At 41.7% G+C, this 24,279-nt stretch overlaps 1 protein-coding gene across 4 annotated transcripts in view; it reads left to right on the top strand.

The window, feature by feature from the left end:
• Nucleotides 1–24,279, top strand: part of MAPK6 (mitogen-activated protein kinase 6) — a 114,022-nt gene that overhangs the window by 86,105 nt on the left and 3,638 nt on the right. For 2 of the 4 annotated variants that reach the window (XM_025389919.1, XM_025389918.1), the window contains 4 exons: nucleotides 6,782–7,967; nucleotides 10,844–10,988; nucleotides 20,058–20,222; nucleotides 22,355–22,556. In XM_025389919.1, the coding sequence (XP_025245704.1) occupies nucleotides 7,413–7,967; nucleotides 10,844–10,988; nucleotides 20,058–20,222; nucleotides 22,355–22,556 (1,067 nt within the window). In that variant the 5' untranslated portion in view covers nucleotides 6,782–7,412. Of the gene's footprint in view, nucleotides 1–6,600; nucleotides 7,968–10,843; nucleotides 10,994–20,057; nucleotides 20,223–22,354; nucleotides 22,557–24,279 lie in introns of those variants that run through there. The other 2 variants (XM_025389920.1, XM_025389921.1) reach the window with 2 other exon arrangements.

A 24,279-nucleotide genomic window follows, 5' to 3' on the forward strand; every position in this document is an offset into this window, starting at 1 on the left:
GGATTATAGGCGTGAGCCACCCCGCCTGGTTGTAACTAGACTTACTACTTGTAATCTAGTTACACATTTACTGTAAGTCATCCATGCCGGAAATGAACAACTAGAGATAAGCAACAAAATAAACATAATGGCATGCGCTTTTTTTTTTTTTTGAGACAGGGTCTCACTCTGTTGCCCAAGCTGGAGTGCAGTGGTGCGATCTCAGCTCACTGCAGCCTCAGCCTCCCAGGTTCAAGCGATTCTCCAACCTCAGCCTCCTGAGTAGCTGGGATTACAGGTGTGAGCCACCACACCTTGCTAGTTTTTGTATTTTTAGTAGGGATGGGTTTTACCATGTTGGCCAGGCTGGTCTCCAACTCCTGGCCTCGGGTATTCTGCCCGCCTTGGCCTCCCAAAGTGCTAGGATTACAAGTGTGAGCCACCATGCCCAGTCTGTTTTGTCTTTAAGTTGAATACTTTGTTACTGTCTTCTCTGACTTTGAAAGTTTGTCTCTGTAGATAAGCATAGTTACTGATACTACCCAAAGCCTTTTAGACTTTGGCATTTTAGATTTAAGGTCCTGTGTCTCTTCCCAGGTTCCTAAGATTATTTTTTGTTAACAGTTTACACTCCCAGCCTCCTTGACGTCCAAATCCTGAAAGGGTCCCTGGTAGCTCTTACGGCCACCCACCATATGTTAGGAGCAAGGGCTTTGTCAAGAATGCAGTGAGCAAGCAGCTAAGCTGTAGCACTTGGCCTTCTCTGCCCAAAAAACTTAGTAGCTTTGATGAGAGCTTGAGACATGATCTCAGGGAAGGGCCAATTTGCTACAGCTACATTTATCTGTGCCAGGTTAGGAGATAGCCCTAGGTGAATATAAGAAAAGCTCAACCTTTCCCTTCAGTCCAAAAGCAACTGGGTTTTGGCCGAGGAGATGTGAGGCTGGCTAGGTTCCTGTTAACTCAAATTACTCGCTTGTTGATGGAGAAGAGCAAAATGAGTAAGAGCCTTTGTGGAGAGGGGATGGGGGAAGTGCTGTCAGTGAATGTGAACAGGCCAGATGACCCATGTCAGCATTTATCCAGAGAAGCAGCAGAGCAGGAGGTTGAGGAGAAAGCCAGAAAAGTAACCTTTATGTTTGTGGCCCTTACTTCAAACTTTCTTTGCACATCTAGACTTCCTTTTTGACATAGGTAGGCCTAGTTGCTCCTTAATAAGAAAAAAAAAAATTCAGTTTCTATAGATTGGCGAGATAGGACAAAGTAAAGTTACTTCTTTTGTTTGCATTTCATTACTTTATATACTTAGTCTTGACTCCCAGTACCAGCATTGCTCTTGGTGTGGGGGCAGACCAGGTGACAGCAGGAAGTAATATAGCAAAGAGAGCAGTGCTTGAGCAGACAGTTGTGGCTAATGCAGTTTCAGGGAACTGCCTTATAAACTTAGGAAGCTGCTATCCAGCCTGGATTATAGAGAGCTCTTAATTCCATGGCATGGTAGATCACTGAAAGAAAGCCAAAGATAAAGCAAAAAGTCAACTTTATTCTTATAAATTATTCTCTGTACTTCTTTTTATTCACCAAGTTTTAAAAAACAAAACAACATCGGGCCGGGCGCGGTGGCTCAAGCCTGTAATCCCAGCACTTTGGGAGGCCGAGACGGGCGGATCACGAGGTCAGGAGATCGAGACCATCCTGGCTAACACGGTGAAACCCCGTCTCTACTAAAAAAAATACAAAAAACTAGCCGGGCAAGGTGGCGGGTGCCTGTAGTCCCAGCTACTCGGGAGGCTGAGGCAGGAGAATGGCATAAACCCGGGAGGCGGAGCTTGCAGTGAGCTGAGATCCAGCCACTGCACTCCAGCCTGGGCGACAGAGCGAGACTCCATCTCAAAAACAAAAAAAAAACCAAAACAACATCAAACCAGCTAATCAAACTTAGTGATCACTCCCCAGACCACCCAGAATCAGCACTGGTTGGTAGGAATGGGTAGCATTTATTTGGAGGCAGAGAAATTGAAACGATGCTGGAAAGGGTCCCTTTATGTTACCTTCCTTTTTACTCCCTTGCTGAAGTGTGTAGAACATGTAAAAAGAATATGGAGCCCCAGTTTTTTCCTGGGTCTAAGCTTTAAACTTTGCCTTTATGAAATTAAGCATGAAAGATGGTGGAGATAATGGCAATTAATAGGACACTGATGTGGATAGAGGATGCAGTGACCATCTGCTGGTCCAGCTGAGTTTTATATATGCTTTAGTCAGGCCAAGGAGCTCCATGGTTGACGTGAAAGTTGGAGGTAGTTGGAGACATCAGAATTTGGAATATAACTGCCCTAAGAGTTAAGGTGATGAGGGAACAATTTTCTTTCTAGGGTCACTAGGAGAGCATGAGAGGCCTCTGCCTTTTTTATTTTATTTTATTTATTTTTTATTTTTATTTTTTTTGAGACGGAACCTCGCTCTGTCGCCCAGGCTGGAGTGCAGTGGCCGGATCTCAGCTCACTGCAAGCTCCGCCTCCCGGGTTTACGCCATTCTCCTGCCTCAGCCTCCTGAGTAGCTGGGACTACAGGCGCCCGCCACCTCGCCTGGCTAGTTTTTTGTATTTTTTTTTTTTTAGTAGAGACGGGGTTTCACCGTGTTAGCCAGGATGGTCTCGATCTCCTGACCTCGTGATCCGCCCGTCTCGGCCTCCCAAAGTGCTGGGATTACAGGCTTGAGCCACCGCGCCCGGCCTACTCTGCCTTTTTTATGGCTACCAGGCACACACATCTTGACTTTCTTAATCAGGTCAGACCCCCAATGTGCAGACTCTCAGTAGTATCTTGTAGCATTCCTTGGTACCACTTGTCCTTTCTTCATTTCCTTGTTTACTTTTCTTCTTTAAAAAAAAATTGTCTGTAGTCACATGATAAACTCCACGAAGGCAGAGCCCAAGTCTCTCTTTACTCACCATTTTATCACCATTGCCAAGGGATTGACTGACACAGATACTTATCAAATACTTACCGAATAATGGAATATGACTGAATTGTAAACACTTAATGGATCCACTGTATGATGTAGAGGTACAGCATGACTCCCAACTTACTAATTAAGGTGGGTCTACTTTCCAAGATCCTGGCTGAAAAGGCGCTCCAGCAGCATTTGGTCTAATGGATAGTGAAGGATCCTGAAGACTACTACTCACAGAGCAATGAGGCAGAATCACTGAACAAGCACTGCCATTGTAAATCCTTTTCCCCTCCCAGGTGTTTAATTGGTATAATCCTCATTGTCTAGTGGAATTACAGTTTGGTTTATAAATACTACCTTCTCTTGTTAGAATGTATAGTCTTCATCATCTGAGTACATAGTGATGGCTCTGCAGTTCTCAGTGTAGGCAAAGCTCCTACCTTCCCTAGTATCATTTTTTACCCACTCTACCACGTTAAGTGCTGACCAGTCACTGATAATTCTGAAAAGGCACTCTCCTTGAAGTTTCTAGTTTGTGAGGCTTCTTGGTCTCAATAAAATTTAAGTGGGGCAGATGTGGATGGAGGCCTTAAGTAAGGATCTCTCATTTTCATGGCTTTCCTAATCTGGCTACAACGCCTACTATAGTGCTATTCTGTCAGATAACAGTGGTGTAATTTTTGACAAAGCATTTGTGCTTGACTAGATTGCTAGTGAAGTAGAAGTTTGAGAGAGAACTTGGGAGATCTTACTGTTCTTATTTCATTTGTCTGTGGAACTGATTTTACAGTCAGAAATGTAAAACATGACTGAGCTTTAAGGAATTGTTTACGTTAAGGCAGGAAGGGTAGGCATGAACAAGCATTCTATTTCAGGTAGAGACTAGAGATGTAAAATTTTGGAAATAGTGGAGCCTTTGAGAAATACTGGTTTTCTTGACCAGCCTGCGAAACATAGTGAAACCCTGTCTCTACAAAAAATACAAAAATTAGCCGTGTGTGTTGCTTGCCTCAGCAGCACATATACTTTAAAAAAGAAAAGAAAAGAAAAAGAAAGCCTGGTGTGGTGGCTCCTGCCTGTAGTCCCAGACACTTGAGGGGCTGAGGTGGGAGGATCGCTTGAGCCCAGAAGGCAGAGGTTGCAGTGATCAGGCCACTACACTCCAGCTTGGGTGACAGAACAATACCCTGTCTCAAACAAACAAACAAACAAACTGGTTTTCCTAGGGTATTTCCTGGGGAGCAGGAAGAATCAAGATGTGTACAAACAGAAAAACCTTGGTGGGAGGGAGACGCAGTATTAAAGCCCTTTTTAAAAATCTGAAACTTTTACCAATACAAAAATTTATTTTTATTTTTATTTTTATTTTTTTGAGATGGAGTCTTGCTGTTGCCCAGGCTGGAGTGCAGTGGCGTGATCTCACCTCACTGCAACCTCCACCTCCCAGGTTCTAGCGATTCTCCTGCCTCAGCCTCCCAAGTAGCTAGGGTTACAGGCACTCATCACCATGCTGGGCTAATTTTTGCATTTTTAGTAGAGACAGGGTTTCTCCATGTTGGTCAGGCTGGTTTCCAACTCTCGACCTCAGGAGATCCACCCGCCTTGGCCTTCCAAAGTGCTGGGATTACAGGCGTGAGCCACCGCGCCTGGCCCCAAAATGTATTTTTATTACTTACTTCCATAATCACATGGACTAGATCACATAACAGCATTGAAAATCCAGTGGCTAAAGACCAAAGACAAGACTAATGGCTCAGCTGGATAATGGCAAATGATATGTTGGACTTAAGTTGTTTGACTTTTTTGGCGGGGAGCGGGGGGGCAGAGTCTCGCTCTGTCGCCCAGGCTAGAGTGCAATGACGTGATCTCAGCTCACTGCAACTTCCACCTCCCTGGTTCAAGCAGTTATCCTGCCTTACTCCGGAGTAGCTGGGATTACAGGCATGTGCCACCATGACCGGCTACTGTTTGTATTTTTAGTAGAGATGGGGTTTCACCGTATTGGCCAGGCTGGTCTTGAACTCCAGACCTCGTGATCCTCCCTCCTCGGCCTCCCAAAGTGCTGGGATTACAGGCGTGAACCACCGTGTCCAGCCTTGAAATATTTTTTTAATTCAAAAGTTTATTCACAAACTTTTTAAGTGTTTTGTTACAAATAGACTGGTAAGCTACAGAATTTTTAGGACTTTTTTTTTTTTTTTTTTTGGGCGGGCTAGGGGGGCTGATTTCTGAGAAGCAGAGAAAAACTTGCAGAGGAGAAGCCATCTGTTACAGTAAAAGAAAGCTATTTTACTATTAGTGTCCTTCATATTAAGCAGATACAAGACCCCTTCTCATTTATTAAAAGAACTGGAGGATAGTAAGTATCAGTTTTTATTGAAGCTATCTTTCTCCTATTGGACAATGAGTTGAGTTTACTGAGGGCCAGAATCCTTTTGCTCGTATCAGGTTTGCTCCTGCCTAGCATGTAGTAGTTACTCAATATATGTTTATATATTAAATGAATAAATTGTTGACTTTATTCTTTCTGCCTCAAATATTGTCTGGTCTTATTTGTTAGGAATTCTGACCACCTTATTTTCCATAATGCCTTATATCTGGTACTCTGGGTACTCTGCAGATTCAAGGATTAGGCCATTAAGAAACTGAAAGAACCAAGTTGCATTTATTTTTTTTCAGGCTGGCTAGGGAACCATCTACTGGAGTTGAGGCTATTTTTTCCTGCCCTTTTATAGGATATTTTTTAAAGTATGAAATATTTTAAGCGAACAGAGATTGATATAACGAACCTGTATATACATACCACCCAGCTCTGTAAGAATCTAGTAATCTGCCATGCTTGTTATTTTAAAATAAATAACACATTAAAATGCAGATAAATGATTCTGGTCTCTTTCCTTAATAACCTCCAAGTAATCATTATGAATTTGGTATTTGTCTCTTTTTTTTTTTCCATTTTTTTTTTTTTTACTTTTGCAATGTACATATGTACTTACAAAAAAAAACTATTTTGCATGCATATAACTACTTATCTGTTCTCCTGTTTTATGAAGTTTAGGTTGTTTCTAATTTTCTTTACCAAAAAAATGAGAATTTCTCTAGAGAGTTTACTGTGAAGAAAAATGGCCAGGTCATAGAGTATGCTATTTATTTATTCATTTATATGTTTTTGCCAAATTGCTCTGAAGTTCTTGTACTAATTTAAACTCTAACCACTATTGTGTGTAAGTTTGTTTTTCCACACCCCTCAGAGTTGACATTAACAGAGAAGCATGTTTTTTCAATCTGAAATGTTCTTTTAAGGTAATCTTTTCCTATCAGTCACATTAAATACCTTTTCATAGGTATTGTGCAAGTTTACTTTTATAAATTGAAGAGCATTATTTGCATACTTATTTGTGCTGTTAGATTTTTGTTCATTGGATATTGATAGGCATAGTTAATAAATAAACATGCTCTTTAACAAACTAACACATTGCAGACTTCTTATATATTCTTTTAGATAGATGTTACTAATGTTTTACCCCTCATAAAACTCGAGTTCTATAAAAATATTATGAACCTTCCCATACTTGTTGGCATTTCAGAAATGGTACAACCTAATGAGCCTAAGTGTTACCAAGAGTCTAGCGTAGTGAAATCTGGAGCCCAGGCCAACGTGTGTGAATTGCTCATAACATTTTTGTAAGCTATTTTTGATTAAGGGTAATTTGTCACTTAATGACCATCATTAAGTTTAATGTACCAGTAGTAGTTTATTGCTAAATGCTCAGTTTGCGTCATACTACACATTTGAAAAAAAGGGTATTTCCTGCAGTGGTGACTCTCTTCTTTTTCTCATCCCCCCAGGTTGTATCAGAGTAAGATGGACGGTAGCTTTGATTGTGATTGTGGTGAGCTGGAGCCACCTGATCACTAACAAAAGACATCTTCTGTTAACCAACAGCCGCCAGAGCTTCCTGTTGAAATAAATATATAGCAACAAAGGAAGAAAAGAAGCAAAACGGAAATAGTGCTTACCAGCACCTTAGAATGATGCTGCTCAGGACCAGTCCAACACTGAATGTATCTGCACTGTGAGGAGAATGTTCATAGAAGCCTGTTGTGTGCATATTTATTCACATTTTTGTTAAATGTTAAATCGTTTAGCACGGTAATCTGAGTGCACAGTATGTCATTTCATTCCGTTTGAGTTTCTTGTTTTCTTTAAATGTCTGCAGAGTTGCTGCCCCTTTCTTGAACTATGAGTACTGCAATCTTTTTAATTCTCAATATGAGTAGAGCTTTTTGAGCTTTAAATCTAAGGGGAACTCAACAGGCCTGTTTGGCATATGCAATGAACATCAAGAAACCATCTTGCTGTGGAAGCATAATTATTTTTCTTCTCCCTTTTTGAAAGATCTTTCCTTTTGATGCCAGTTTTCTTCCTTGTTTACACAAGTTCAATTCGAAAGGAAAAGGCAATAGTAAGGGTTTCAAAATGGCAGAGAAGTTTGAAAGTCTCATGAACATTCATGGTTTTGATCTGGGTTCTAGGTATATGGACTTAAAACCATTGGGTTGTGGAGGCAATGGCTTGGTTTTTTCTGCTGTAGACAATGACTGTGACAAAAGAGTAGCCATCAAGAAAATTGTCCTTACTGATCCCCAGAGTGTCAAACATGCTCTACGTGAAATCAAAATTATTAGAAGACTTGACCATGATAACATTGTGAAAGTGTTTGAAATTCTTGGTCCTAGTGGAAGCCAATTAACAGACGATGTGGGCTCTCTTACGGAACTGAACAGTGTTTACATTGTTCAGGAGTACATGGAGACAGACTTGGCTAATGTGCTGGAGCAGGGCCCTTTACTGGAAGAGCATGCCAGGCTGTTCATGTATCAGCTGCTACGGGGGCTCAAGTATATTCACTCTGCAAACGTACTGCACAGAGATCTCAAACCAGCTAATCTTTTCATTAATACTGAAGACTTGGTGCTGAAGATAGGTGACTTTGGTCTTGCACGGATCATGGATCCTCATTATTCCCATAAGGTATGTAGAGAAAGCCAGCTGAGACAGACCTTTAAACTGATAAGCTTAATCAGGAATAGGTACCTGCATTTTCTTTGTATATTGTGGCAGAATTTTTAATCTTATTAAACTTTACATAGTGCCTTTTTTCTGATACAAATCTATCTTTCACAGTCTCTCTATTTGAAATGAAGGTGGAGTGGGATAATTAAATACAAATTTCTAAAAAAAATATGGTTATTATAATGAAGTTCTAAAGTATATGGTTATTCATTATAAATGAAATTCTCCCTTAGTTATTTAAGAGTGGAATATACTTTCTTTGGGACAGAATTGTGGTAAGAGGGGATACTATTTCAACTTTTAGGTCTTTTGTTTTCGAGACAGAGTTTCACTCTGTCATAAAGGCTGGAGTGCAGTGGTGCCATCTTGGCTCACTGCAACCTTCACCCCCTGGATTCAGTGATTCTTGTACCTCAGCCTCCCAAATAGCTGGGATTACAGGTGCGTGCCATCACGCCCAGCTAATTTGTTTGTATTTTTAGTAGAGATGGGGCCTCCCCATGTTGGCCAAGGTGGTCTTAAACTCCTAGCCTCCAGTGATCTGCCTGCCTCAGCCTCCCAAAATGCTAGAATTACAAAGGTGTGAACCATCATGCTTTGTCTTTTTTTTTTTTTTTAAGTTTTTAGAGACAAGATCTTGCTGTGTTGCTCAGGCTGGCATCAAATTCCTGGGCTCAAGTGATCCTCTGGCCTCAGCCTCCTAAATAGCTGATGCTAAAGGTGCATGCCAGCACACCCAAACTTACATCTTCTTTTGTCCCTTTGAGACTGTATTCAGTTCTGCTTTGTTTAAACTAAATTTAGCTTGAAATCTAAATTCCCATAAACAATTGGTAGTAAGTATAGCCAAAAAGATTCACAGCAACTTCCTCTTAGATAGCAAATGGTCTTCATACAAGAATTTAGTATTTTTCAAGCTGAACCTTGGTCTTTTAGTTTTGAAATGAAATCTTATGTGGGACCATGATGTTTAAAATAGAAAAGTGGAGCTGCTTTGGCTGTAAAGAACCCCTGGGAGCCCTGCTTTGTTGGCTTTTCACAGTACATGCCTAAGACAAATCTTCATATGTGTTGTTTCACATTAAGTTTTTTTTTGAGACCAAGTTTTGCTCTTGTTGCCCAGGCTAGAGTGCAATAGTGTGATCTCAGCTCATTGCAACCTCCACCTCCTGGGTTCAAGCAATTCTCCTGCCTCAGCCTCCCAAGTAGCTGGGATTACAGGTGCCCGCCACCATGCCCAACCCATATTAAAGTATTTTTACTTGGGCCAGGTGCAGTGGCTCACACCTGTAATCTCAGCACTTTGGGAGGCTGAGGCAGGCGGATCACCTGAGGTTGGGAGTTTGAGACCAGCCTGACAACATGGTGAAACCCCATCTCTATTAAAAATACAAAATTAGCTGTGCCTGGTGGTGCATGCCTGTAATTCCAGCTACTTGGGAGGCTGAAGCAGGAGAATCCGGGAGGCAGAGGTTGCAATGAGCTGAGATCGCGCCATTGCACTGCAGCCTGGGCAACAAGAGCGAAACTCCATCTCAAAAAAAAAAAAAAACTTTGTAGAAAATGAGTTCTAGGCTGGGAGTGCGGTGGCTTCTTCCTGTAATCTCAACGCTTTAGGAGGCCAAGGCAGGAGGATCACTTGAGGCCAGGAGTTTGAGACCAACCTGGGCAACACAGACACTTTTTTTTTTTTCTAGAGAAAAGAGATTATTAACACTGACCACATCCTTTTTATGTATTTACTGTATCCACAGTGAAGTATTGTGGATAGAGCACTGAACTAAGACTTATACTGTCTAAAATTGACTCCATTTCTACATCCAACTAGCTATATGACTTGAAGCAGATCCCTTAATCTCTCGGGCATCACACCTATAAAATGGAGTTAATATCTACCATCACAATCTCTCAGGGTAGTTTTGAGGATGAAATAAGGCAATATATGTATAAGGTTTTGTAAGGTGCTTTGTAATTGTAAAGTAATTGAATCAATTGGTTATTAATAAGATTTATAGTAGAGGTCAGTAAGGAGGCTGACATTGGTTTGTAAGTAGCACCTCTGGTGCTCTTCCCTACTGTTCTGACTTGAAGCATACTTGCTCCTTGATTATCTCAAGACTTTGAGTGTAAACCAGCTCATCTGAAAAATACTTTGAATGTGTGGCCTAGAGTTAACACTATAACTAGAGTTTTACATAATTTTTTTTTTTTTAAACAGGGTCTTGCTCTTGGCTCACTCCAACCTCTGTCTCCTGCGCTTCAGTGATCCTCCCAGCTCAGCCTCCCAAGTAGCTGGGACTACAGGCGTGTGCTACCATGCCAGGCTAATTTTTGTATTTTTAGTAGAGGTGGGGTTTTAGCATGTTGCCCAGGCTGGTCTCAAACTCCTGGCCTCAAGCGATCCACCCACCTCGGCCTCCCGAAGTGCTGGGGTTAAAGACTAAAGTGTTTTGTTTTGTTTTGTTTTTTTTTTTTGAGACAGTTTCGCTCTTGTTGCCCAGGCTGGAGTGCAGTGGTGCGATCTCGGCTCACCACAACCTCTGCCTCCCGGGTTCAAGCGATTCTCCTGGCTCAGCCTCCTGAGTAACTGGGATTACAGGCATGCACCAGCACACCTGGCTAATTTTGTATTTTTAGTAGAAACGGGGTTTCTCCATGTTGGTCATACTGGCCTCGAACTCCCGACCTCAGGTGATCCGCCCAGCTCGGTTTCCCAAAATGCTGGGATTACAGGCATGAGCTACCACGCTCGGCAGATTAAGGATTCTTTAATCAAGTTTTAAGTACTGTTTTTTAGCTAAAGTAAAAAAAAATGTTTTTTGTTTCTTTTGTAGGGTCATCTTTCTGAAGGATTGGTTACTAAATGGTACAGATCTCCACGTCTTTTACTTTCTCCTAATAATTATACTAAAGCCATTGACATGTGGGCTGCAGGCTGCATCTTTGCTGAAATGCTGACTGGTAAAACCCTTTTTGCAGGTTAGTATTTTGTGGGGGGAAAAATTTTCCCAAAGAGAAGTAATTTTGCATTTATCTCTGAAGCAAGATTCATATAAGGTTTAAAATAATTAGTTGTGATCTAGAATACTAAAAATGAACAGATAAATTGGCGTTTTTATTCAAAAAATTGAGAAAACTTATTCACATTCACTAAATTGGTCACTTCATAAATTATCAGAACTCTAGTGTTTAAATATAATTTTATATTTTGTGGACCCATAATAGTTGTTGGTAATCTGTGTTGATACTTGAGTTGCATACTTCTGTCAGTATCATCACTTCCTGGTGAAAATTTTAAGCCATTGTTGAAAATCCAACAAATTTTTCTTGGTCTCCTCACCCTATAAACAACCAAACAAGTAATTTTTTGTGAAGTTTGGTGCTATTTAGAAGTCTAAAGAAGTGTGTGAGAGAGGACTTTGTCAAGATGAGATGAATAATCCATGAAAAATGTCTTGTGTCATAAAGCAAAGCATACATCTGTATAAAATTATTTAGTATAGACTAGAGCTATAAACTTGGAGAAGCTATACATCAGTGATTGCTGGAATGGAAGGCATTATGGAGTCATAATAGTGAAGAATTTTAATTGGGGAAGGGAGAAAATGTGTTATTTAAGGGTACCTATATAAATAAAAGTATAATCCTGGTACATTCATGAATCTGAGATTCATGCAAGTTGTCAAATAATAATAAACATATTTATGACTAGTTAAGATGGGGTCAGATAAGAAAGTATTTAGAAAGTAGGTAGAGGACTTTCCATATGGAAAAGTAAGGAATAGTAGGGGTACTGAAGATTTTCTAGTTGGGGAAGTGGTGTGATAGTGATTAAGGCCTTTTTTTGTGTTTTGAGATTACTTTTCCCCCCTCTATACCCTTTTTTGTTGTTGTTGAGATGGAATCTCGCTCTGTCACTCAGGCTGGAGTGCAGTGGTGCGATCTTTGTTCACTGCAAGCTCCGCCTCCCAGGTTCACGCCATTCTCCTGCCTCAGCCTCCCGAGCAGCTGGGACTACAGGCGCCCGCCACCATGCCCGGCTAATTTTTTGTATTTTCAGTAGAGACGAGGTTTCACCGTGTTAGCCAGGATAGTCTCTGTCTTCTGACCTCGTGATCCGCCCTCCTCGGCCTCCCTAAGTGCTGGGATTACAGGCGTGAGCCACCGCACCCTGTCCTCTATACATACCATTTTTAGAGTTGTTCCCCCCAACCCCCAGACTGTGCTAAGAGCAGAAGGAAAGGAATAGGCCAGAGCCTATTTACATAAGAAAGATTAGTGTACATAGGAGAGCACTGGTGAAGAAAGGACAGCATGCATAAATGTCTTTTAAGTATGTTAATGCCAGTACTTAGTTTATATAACAGCCAGCCCTTTATAATTTTTTTTTTTTTTTTGAGACGGAGTCTCACTCTGTTGCCCAGGCTGGAGTGCAGTGGCCGGATCTCAGCTCACTGCAAGCTCCGCCTCCCGGGTTTACGCCATTCTCCTGCCTCAGCCTCCCCAGTAGCTGGGACTACAGGCACCCACCACCTCGCCCGGCTAGTTTTTTTTTTTGTATTTTTTAGTAGAGACGGGGTTTCACTGTGTTAGCCAGGATGGTCTCGATCTCCTGACCTCGTGATCCGCCCGTCTTGGCCTCCCAAAGTGCTGGGATTACAGGCTTGAGCCACCGCGCCCGGCCTATAAATTTTTTCTATTTATCTAAAATTTCTGGCTGGGCACAGTGGCTCACGCCTGTAATCCCAGCACTTGGGAGGCTGCGGCGGGCAGATTACTTGAGGTAAGGAGTTCAAGACCAGCCTGGCCAACATGGTGAAACCCCGTCTCTACTAAAAATACAGAAATTAGCCGGGCATGATGGCACACGCCTGTAATCCCAGCTTCTGGGTAGGCTGAGGCACAATAATCACTTGAACCTGGGAAGTGGAGGTTGCAGTGAGCCGGGATCAAGCCATTGCATTCCAGCCTGGGCAACAGAGACTGTCTCAAAAAAAAAAAAAATCTAAGATGTATGATAGTTTTCTAAATTGAAATTTGGAGGGATTCCTGGAAACTAAATTATTAAATGGATTGATTTTTGCTTAGGAACAATACTGTGATTAGAGGTTCTGTTCCTGATATCAAGTGCCTTCCAGCATATATAAACAATTCTGTATTGTTTGTTGCAGTGTCACAAATTACTCCAAAACTTAGTAGCTTAAACAACAAACATTGATTACCGTTTTACAGTTTTTGTGTGTCAGAATGTGGGAGTGGTTTAGCTAGGTGGTTCTAGCTCAGGTTTTCTCAGTCAGGATGTTGGTAAGGGCAGCAGTTACCTGAAGGCTTGACCAAGGCAGGAGGATCCACTTCTAGATAGCTTACTTACATGACAGTTACCAAGAGGCTTCGGTTCCTCACCATGTGGGCATCTCCTTAGGATTGCTTGAGTGTCTTCATAATATGGTGGCTGGCTTCCTCTAGAACTAATGATCCAAAAGACAGCAAGGAGATAGCCAGTATATCTTATTTTAAAAAGTTGTATTGTTATATAATTCACATACTATACAATTTATTTAAATTATACAGTTCCATATTTTTTAGTATATTTACAGAGTTATATACTCTGTAAATAATACAATCTAATTTTGGAACACTGTCTTGGCTCCTAAAAGATCCTGCAAATCATTAACGGTCACTTCTCATTTCCTCTTTCCCCCAACCCCTGGCATCCACTAATCTACTTTGTATCTCTATGGATTTGCCTACTCTGGTTGTTTCAGATAACATTTGGACTTTGGGACAGGCTTCTTTCATGTAGCAATATTTTGGAGGTTTACCCATGTAGTGGCATATATTAGTACTTTTTTCCTTTTTATGGGCAAATAGTATTCTGCTCTATGAATATACCACATGCTATTTATCCATTCCTCAGTTGATGGACATTTGGGTTTCCACTTCTTCATTATGAATTATGCTGTTGTGAATATTTGTGTACAAGTTTTTGTGTGAAAATGTTTTCAGTTCTCTTGGGTATATATACCTAGGAGTGGAATTGCTGGGTCGTGTGATAACTGTTTAACTTTTTGAAGAACAGTTTCCCAGCACAGCTGTACCATTTTACATTCCCACCAGCAATGCATGAGAGTTAAATTTTATCTTTTTGAGTGTAGCCATCCTATCGGGCATGAAGTAGTATCTCATTGTGGTTTGTTTTTTCTTTTTTCGAGATGGAGTCTCGCTTTGTTGTCTAGGCTGTAGTACAGTGGTGCAATCTTGGCTCACTGCAACCTCCGCCTCCCAGGTTCAAACAGTTCTCCTGCCTTCAGCCTCCCGGGTAGCTGGGATTACAAAGGCATGCGCCACCACGCCCACCTAATTTTTGTAGTTTTAGTAGAGATAGGGTTTCACAGTGTTGGCCAGGCTGGTCCCTAACTCCTAACCTCAAGTGATCTGCCCACCTTGGCCTCTCAAAGTGCAGGGATTACAAGCAGGAGCCATTGCACCAGGCCTCATTGAGGTTTTGATTTGCATTTCCCTACTAATGGATGTTGAATGTCTGTACAGATCTATTGCCTATTTTTTAAATTGGGTTGTCTTTTTATTGTTGAGTTGTAAGAATTCTTTACATAATTCTGAATACAAATCTTTTGTGATTTACATGTTTTTCTTCTATTCTGCAGTTTCCTTTCCTTTCTCTATGTCTTTTGAAACAGGTTGTTTTTTTTGTTGTTGTTTTTTGTTTTTTTTTTTTTTGGAGACGGAGTCTCGCGCACTCGCCCAGGCTGTAGTACAGTGGCACAATCTTGGCTCACTGCAGCCTCTCCCTCTTGGGTTTAAGCGATTCTGCTCCCTCAGCCTCCTGAGTAGCTGGCATCACAGGCGCGCACCACCATGCCCAGCTGATTTTTGTATTTTTAGTAGAGACGGGGTTTCACCATGTTGGTCAGGCTGGTCTCGAACTCCTGACCTCATGATCCACTCGCCTCGGCCTCCCAAAGTGCTGGGATTACAGGCATCAGCCACTGTGCCAGGCCCGAAACAAGATTCTAATTCTGAAGTCCAGTTATCTTTTTATTTTGTCCCTTTTGCTTTTGGTGTCATATCTGAGGAATAATTGCCTGACCCAAGGTCGTGGTTGTTTTCTCCTGTGTTGTCTTCTGAGAGTTTTATAGGATTAACTTTTACAGCTGGGTGCGGTGGCTTACACCTGTAATCCTAGCACTTTGGGATGCAGAGGAGAGTGGATCACCTGAGGTCAGGAGTTCGAGAACACCCTGGCCAACATGGTGAAACCCTGTCTCTACTAAAAATACAAAAATTAGCTGGGCGTGGTGGTGCGCACCTGTAATCCCAGCTGCTCGGAAGGCTGAGGCAGGAGAATTGCTTGAACCTGGGAGGCAGAGGTTACAGTGAGCCAAGATCGTGCCACTGCACTCCAGCCTGGACAACAGAGCAAGACTCTGTATTCGGTGGGGGAAGGAAGAAAAAGGGGGATTAACTCTTACACATTGGACGTCCATTTGTCCTGGCACCATTTGTTGAAAAGATTCTTTCCCCATTGAATTATCTTGACACTTTCATCAAAAATCAGTTGACCACACATGTAAAATATCTTTTTGTGACCAAGTCTCAAAAGTTACATACTGTCAACTTTAGCTTTATTTTATGTGTTAGAAGTGAGTCACTAAGTACACTTCATGGTCAATGGGAGCAGAGTTCAGTTCCACCCTTTAAAGGGAGGAGTATCAAAATAATTTTTGGGCCGTTTTTTCATTTTTGACCTTCTCGAATGGATTAAGTGGATACACACACACACACTCCAAGGATATCCACTCCAAGGATTAAGTGGATACACACACACACACACACACACACATACGTATGTACATATATGTGTGTGTGTGTGTGTGTGTGTATATATATAAAATTATTATTTTTTTTTTTCCGAGATGGAATCTTGCTCTTGTCACCCAGGCTAGAGTACAATGGTGCGATCTTGGCTCACTGCAACCTCCACCTCCCGGGTTCAAATGACTCTCCTGCCTCAGCCTCTCAAGTAACTGGGATTACAGGTGTCTGCCATCATACCCAGCTAAATTTTTTTACCCTTTTGGCCTGGCTGGTCTCAAACTCCTGACCTCAGGTGATCTGCCTGCATTGGCCCCCCACAGTGCTGGGATTACAGGCAGGAGCCACTGTGCCTGGCCAGGTGGACACATTTTAAAGCCACCACAGTAACAAGTCAGAAAAACAAGCCAGGTATGGTGACTCATACATGTAATCCCAGCACTTTTGGAGGCTGAGACCAGAGGATCAGTTGAGCCCAGGAGTTCGAGATCTACCCTGGGCAACATAGTGAGACCCTGTCTCGACAAAAAAACAAAAATGTAGCTGGGCATGGTGGCACACACATGTGGTCCCAGCTATTCAAGGGGCTTAGGTGGGAGGATTGCTTCAGCCTGGCAGGTCAAGGCTACAGTGAGCTGTGATCATGCCACTTACTCCAGCCTGAGCAACAGAGCAAGACTTTGTCTCAGAACAAAACCAAATTTGTCTATATAATGAAAAATCATTTGGTCATGCTCCAAGTCATAGAAATGAGGTCAGTGCCTACTGCTGCTGCATGGATTATACAAAGGTTTTTTGTGTGTGTGTGTGTGGTTTTTTTTTTTGAGAGGGAGTCTCGCTCTGTCATACTAGGCTGGAGTGCGCTTATATGAGCTCAGCTAACTCCTCCCAGGTTCAAGCAATTCTCCTGCCTCAGCCTCCCGAGTAGCTGGGACTACAGGTGCACGCCCCCATGCCCAGCTAAGTTTTGAAATTTTAGTAGAGACAGGATTTCACCATATTGGTCAGGCTGGTCTTGAAGTCCTGCTCAGGTGATCCACCTGCCTCGGCCTTCCAAAGTGCTGGGATTACAGGTGTGAACCACTGCTCTCAGCTGTATTTATGTATTTTTAAATGTTTGTTTTTAAACGTTCAGTGCACATTCAGACATTAAGTATAGGAATAAAAATAATTGGATTTGTTTTAAAACTCTTTAAGTAGCATAGTTTTTACATTTAATAGGAATAGTTTGTGAAATGATTAGAAAGATCTAGGTTGTAGTTTTTTTCTAGTTGCCAAATGCTTCATTGATTTTTGTCAGTGAATCATTAGATAAAAACATGAAGGGAGATCTGAGTGGTTATTAGGTATAAGGTGCAAATGAACAGAGCAACAAAAGGTAAGGACCAAGCATTCATTGGAAATCAGTGTATTTTTAGCCTGTAGAAAGTGTTATAGTCTTATTTTTTGGTACATTTCTCTCGTGTGTCCAGATTGTCTCTCTGTAGGTGTTCCTGTCCCAGGTTAACACTTCTACTTGGGCAGTAGGTATTTTTCCTCTTTCCTGCTTAGCACTTCTATTCCTCGCATCTTCACTTTACCCCTTCTGCTGGATCGTTTTTATCAGTATTCATTCAAACATTGATAAAATTTTTCCAGTCTTACAAGAGAATCTCTGTCCTCACCCCGCAGTCCCTCAGCTACTGCCACATACTACTGTACTCTTTGAATGTAAAACTTCTCAAAAGATGTGTGCATCCTTGCTGCTCTTAATTCCTCTGCTTACATTCCGTCTTTCACCCTGTCCAATCAGTCTTGGTCCTCCACCAAAAACCACTCTCATCGAGGTCACCAGTGATCTCCATAATGCTAAATCCCTTATCAATTCTAAGTCCTTATTTTGAACCATCTCCAGCATTTGTTACAATTTATCTTCCCCTCTTCAGGTGCTTTTTCAGCTGTCTTTGGGCATGCCACTCTTCAGTTCTTCCCTGGCTTCTTTCCAGTCACCCTTGCCAGTTCTTCTCTTTCGCCTCATGTTGGAAGTATCCCAGATTCAGTCCTTGGGCTCCCTGCTTCTCTAGTTTCACTTAGTCCCTGGGTAATATCATTCTTTTTCATTCCTTTAAGAATTATCTATATCTGATGATGACTTCTGAATGTATATCTTCAGCCCTGACCTCTTGTCTGAATTCCAGGTTCCTTAACTCAGTATCTCCACTCAAATGTTTAATAACAAAAGTTAACCTACCCAGAACTGGGCCTCTGATATTTCTTCCTCATACTTTGTTTTTACTATCTTCCTCATGTTAGCAAACCAGTACCTCCATTTTTCAGTTGCTTAGACAAAAATATTGTCACTGTCCTTCACTTCTGTTAGTCTGTTAGCACAGATCTGTGGGCTCTTACTTCAAACCATATCCAGACTCTTAACAGCTTGTTACGGCTGGGCGCGGTGGCTCAAGCCTGTAATCCCAGCACTTTGGGAGGCCGAGACGGGCGGATCACAAGGTCAGGAGATCGAGACCATCCTGGTTAACACGGTGAAACCCCGTCTCTACTAAAAAAAAAATACAAAAAACTAGCCGGGCGAGGTGGCAGGCGCCTGTAGTCCCAGCTACTCGGGAGGCTGAGGCAGGAGAATGGCGTAAACCCAGGAGGCGGAGCTTGCAGTGAGCTGAGATCTGGCCACTGCACTCCAGCCTGGGCAACAGAGCTAGACTCCGTCTCAAAAAAAAAAAAAAAAAAAAGGTAAAATTAAACAGCTTGTTATTATCACTCTTACTATCCCTCCCCAAGTCCAGTCAGCCATTATGTCTCTCCTGTTAGAAGGACCTTCTCTTTCCTGCTTCAGTATGTGCTGTCTTTAGTTACCACATCACAGCCAGAGTGATCCTGTTGAAAGATAAGGTAGATCATGTCGTATCTCTGCTCAAACTGTGTGATGGCTTTCCATCAAACTCAGGGTAAAGCTGACCCTTTGTTCTAGTACCACTCTGACTTCATCTCCCACTGTGTGCTCCAAGCTACTCTACTTTTGCTAGGCTTATCTAATCGTTGTTTCTTGGACATACCAACCTGCCTGTCTCCTCTGGGCTTCTCTCCATCTTCCTAGAACTCCTTTCTTTCTTCCATATGAATGTTTGGTGTATTCCCCACTTCTTTAATTTTCCACTTTTTAGTGAGGCTTGCCTTTGTCTCAAAACAAAACAAAAATCAAGTCTCATTCTGTTGCCCAGGCTAGAGTGCAGTAACATGATCTTGGCTTACTGCAACCTCCTCCAGGGTTCAAGCAGTTCTTGTGCTTCAGGCTCCCAAGTAGCTGGGACTATAGGCATGCGCCATGCCCGGCTAATTTTTGTATTTTTAGTAGAGATGGGGTTTTACCATGTTGGCCAGGCTGGTCTCCAACTCTTCACTTTTTTTTTTTTCTTTTTTTTTTTTAAGTATTAACAGCCCTGTTCTTCCCGACAGTCCTATCACCCTTAGCTTACTCTCTTTTTCTTTATAGCATATGTCACCGTAAGATCCATGAAGGCAGAGACTTGGTCTGTTTTGTTTCACAACTGTATTCTGAAGTGTCCTGCTCATAGTAGGAACTAACAAAATTTTTGAATGTTCAATGCATTTATAGACATTAAAGGAAAGGCAAGTGGAATTTTTATTGTTTTTGAGACAGGGTCTCACTCTGTCATCCATGCTGGAGTACAGCAAATGGAATTTTTAAAAGTCACCTATTTAGCCTAGTTTCCCCCTTTATTTCTTCAATTGCCTAACAGCCTAGAAATACTGACCCCTAACAAAGAACTATAAAACTTCTCATTTTAAAAGTCTAGTCCAACCCTTCATTTCATTGATGGTGAAATTAAGTCCTAGAGATGTTAGCTGTTGTCTCTGAAGTTATAGCCAGTTAATTAGTGGTACAGTTAAGACCAGAATCTAGATCTCTTAAATCTCAGTTGCTTTTTTTTCATTAGTCTGTGATAACCTTAATATGAGACCAAACTTAGAGTCAGTTCCCTATGGAAACAAAGCAGCTAAAACTAAATATATCAGTGAGCAGAAATGGAAATAGATAAGTAGATTGGTGATAGTCAAAGCAGTGAAACCTGATGATTCAATTCAAACTTCCCCCCACTGGTCATTATAATACAATTTATGTTTATTATGAAATAAGTAAACATTGAGGAATGTGTTGTATTTAGTGTGTTTTTTTTGTTTTGTTTTTTACCTCAGGTGCACATGAACTTGAACAGATGCAGCTGATTTTAGAATCTATTCCTGTTGTACATGAGGAAGATCGTCAGGAGCTTCTCAGCGTAATTCCAGTTTACATTAGAAATGACATGACTGAGCCACACAAACCTTTAACTCAGCTGCTTCCAGGAATTAGTCGAGAAGGTATTGTGACACGAGAGTGGCCCTCACATTCATGCCTGTGTGTGAAGTAGAAATCTGTGTAGGGAGCTGGAACTTTTTATCCTTAGATATGGGGCTTTCTCCCAAATAGTCTTTTTATACTTAAGGTGTACCTAAAACTTCGACTCTCATCTCCCTTTTTTTTTTTGTCCTGGTGCTTAGGCTACGATCTGTTTTTTTGTTCCTCTGAATTACTTTCCAGAGCAAGTAGCAAGTATTTTGAATATAGGCACTGGGGGCAAAACCATGATGGCATTTTTTCCTCAGATATACTTGTAACTCCTATAAATGCCTGGATAAAGAGAAAGCTGCTGTGTTTCATTTCAGCAGATTTTGCAGGCTTTTCAGTAGTTCCACATTCTTAACCAGTCTTTGAGTCTGTCTTCACAAATTCCATTGCTAGCTCCCTTTCTCGTAACCCTGTAGCCACTGTCACAACATCCCTGTTCATAACTAAATAAGTCCTTTGTGGGAACACTTTTTTAGTTTTATTTTTTATTGAAAAATAGAGACAGGGTCTTCACTGTGTTGCCCGGGCTGGTCTTGAGCTCCTGAGCTCGAGCATCCCTTCCGCCTCAGCCTCTGAAAGTGGTAGTGTTACAGGTATAAGCCACCACACCTGGCCAAGGAGCACTTTTAAAATGCAAACTAGCAATTTCGAATTGGGAGGTGCAGTGGGGAACAGGGTGGGTGTCTGCATACCCTCTGCAGGTGTGGCTCTGCTCAGCCATAACCTGGGTCCACTTTAGAGTCATCGTCATTTATTGCTGAGTCTCACCAAGAGGATGGTGCTGTTGAAGCATTTGTAACCTTGCTGTATAATGCTATTTGAATCTTTTTCATACCCTCCTTAGGGTGGGGACCATGTTTTAACTTTGAACTAAACTGAATATTTGGCCAGTGACTGGGATTAACCATTGAGCAAAGATCCTTGGTCACATGTGGCAGCACTGTGCTTGCAAGCAAGTGAACGCAGAGTGGATGGAGTTTCTGAGACTAAAGATTTATCAATTATACGCTCCATACTACTTTCTTCTTAACAGTGGAGTTTTATTTTGGGACAGAGCACATTCTGAGGCAGTGGCAACTTGGTAAAAAGAATACATGTTCTCACCCCACACTCTATGATCTTTGAAGGAAAAAAGCAAACAGGATTAAGTACATCTGAGTGAACCTATAAGACTCCTAGGAGCCCTACTCTAGTTAATTTCCCTCAATACTTACCTTTCATCCTCCCTTTCTGTGGTTTACCGTACATTTCTCTATCTTAGCACGCTTCAGCACCATTGTAGCATTCCTGTAGTCCTGGCTGCTCGGGAGGCTGAGGCAGGAAGATCCCCTGAGCCCAGGAGTTCAAGGCTACAATAAGCTGTGATCATGCCATTGTACTCCAGCCTGGGCAACAGAGCAAAGACCCTGTGTCTTAAAATTCTCTTTTTAAAGAAAAGAATGGGTTCTTTCTAGAGTACAGGTTGGCTTGAGAGAGAAAGGCCATCTTTCTCACTTAGAAGGCAAGGATAAGAGGATGTGTGAGTGACCATAGTGAAGAAGTATAAGGATTGAGACAACTACGAAGTGGGTTTATCTGTTGAGAATGATAAAGAAGACTGGAGTATAAAGAGAAGGCCAGATAGCAAAGGTCACAATGAAATTGTTTAGTATGAATTTGTAATGAGCCAGATATGGGATATTGCAGCTAGTTTTCATCTGTTGTGTGTGGCCAGAGAGTAGATGGTGGTGATGATCCAGGGTTGAAGGTCGGTATCATAAGGCATAGAAGTGTGTGACTGGTGTAAATACAGCTTTCAGGCTGCGTGAGGAGCTAAGGAAGGCCTACTAGCCTGTTTTATTGGAAGAATTGGATTTGTGGTTAACCAGAGTCCTAAATAAAACCAGAGTTTTATTTCTGACAAATTAACTTTTTAATTGTGTAGTCTGTTTTTCCCCTTTATAAGATGGGGACCTGTTAGTACAATTAAGATGCTCATTTCCTGTTGTGTAGTATGAAGTGCTAAGGGAATCACTTAGTCATTTAAATAAATGAGATCAACATTTGCTGTTTTTCTAAAGGTAAGCAGTTCTTTTCTCAAAAACTTTTACCTTTTCTTCTGCAGCACTGGATTTCCTGGAACAAATTTTGACATTTAGTCCCATGGATCGGTTAACAGCAGAAGAAGCGCTCTCCCATCCTTACATGAGCATATATTCTTTTCCAATGGATGAGCCAATTTCAAGCCATCCTTTTCATATTGAAGATGAAGTTGATGATATTTTGCTTATGGATGAAACTCACAGTCACATTTATAACTGGGAAAGGTAAAGTGATCCTAAATTAGAAAAATATTTACTGAACTTTCAATGGACTGTATGTAGTGAGTTTTCTAATATTATATATAAGACAATGTAGAAGTCTTAAAAATTTAGTACTATAAAAATACAAAAATTAGGTGTGGTGGCGGGCGGGTGCCTGTAGTCCTAGCTACTTGGGAGGCAGAGGCTGCAGAGATCATACCACTGCATTCCAGTCTGGGCAATAGAGCGACACTCCATCTCTTTTTTTTTTTTTTTTGAGACGGAGTCTTGCACTGTCACCCAGGCTGGAATGCGGTGGCGTGATCTCGGCTCACTGCAAGTTCTGTCTCCCGGGTTCACGCCATTCTCCTGCCTTAGCCTCCTGAGTAGCTGGGACTACAGCTACCCGCCACCATGCCCGGCTAGTTTTTTTTTTTTTTTTGTATTTTTAGTAGAGATGGGGTTTCACCATGTTAGCCAGGATGGTCTGGATCTCCTGACCTCATGATCCACCTGCCTCAGCCTCCCAAAGTGCTGGGATTACAGGGTTGAGCCACCATACCCGGCCTAGAGCGAGACTCCATCTCAAAGAAAAAGAAAAATTTAGTAATGATCCTTAAATAGCCGTTAATTTAAATATTTAATAAAGTAATTACTGGTTAGATGATACATGATGGGAAAAGTTAAATGCTACTTTGAAACATTTTCAAAGTCATTAAGGCATATTTAGTAAATAAAATTATAAAGTCCTTTAAACTGTGAAGGTTGGAAGTGAATCATTTTATGAATGTCAGAACAATTTAAGATGTTAGATGACAAGACTCAATCATATCCAATAAAATATCTCCAGTGTCTCAGTGGTAGTTACATCTTAAGATAAATATTATTTTTGACTAATGTTAGATGCAGTTTTTTTGTTTTGTTTTTTGAGATGGAATCTCACCCAGGCTGGAGTGCAGTGACGCGATCTTGGCTCACTGTCCTGCCCCAACCTCCTGAGTAGCTGGGATTACAGGCACCCGGCTGATTTTTAGTAGAGGTGGGGTTTTATGTTGGCCAGACTGGTCTCGAACTCCTGACCTCAGGTGATCTGCCTGCCTTGGCCTCCCACAGTGCTGAAATTATGGGCGTGAGTCACCATACTCAGCCAGTATTTGAATCTGTTTTCCTAATGACAAAATTAATTTGGGGACACTTAACAGAGGTTCAGTAAAAGGGACTTTTTGAAGTCTAAACATTAGTGTATAATTTGATGTTTCATAAAGTGAAAGAATTGGATTTCTAGGGAAGTTTGGCTGGGCACGGTGGCTCATGCCTGTAATCCCAGCACTTTGCGAGGCCGAGGCGGGCCAATTACCTGCGGTCAGTAGTTCGAGACCAGCCTGGTTAACACAGTGAAACCCCGTCTCTACTGAAAATACAAAAATTAGCCAGGCTTGGTGGCAGGCGCTTGTAGTCCTAGCTACTCAGGAGGCTGAGGCAGGAGAATCACTTGAACCTGGGAGGCAGCAGTTGCAGTGAGCTGAGATTGCGCCACTGCACTCCAGCCTGGGCAACAGAGTGAGACTCTGTCTCAAATAAATAATAAATACATTTCTGGGAAAGTTTAGATATAATTCTGCTTCAGAGTAGGATGGTAGCTTATAGAGTCATCAGGTGATTTTGATGTATGGCCGGGTTTGGGAACCACTAATGACAATCTTAAGTTTTTTTTTTTTTTTTTTTTTTTTTTTTTGGGGGGGTTCCC

This window comes from Theropithecus gelada, chromosome 7a (assembly GCF_003255815.1).
Source record: "Theropithecus gelada isolate Dixy chromosome 7a, Tgel_1.0, whole genome shotgun sequence".
NCBI lineage: Eukaryota > Metazoa > Chordata > Mammalia > Primates > Cercopithecidae > Theropithecus > Theropithecus gelada.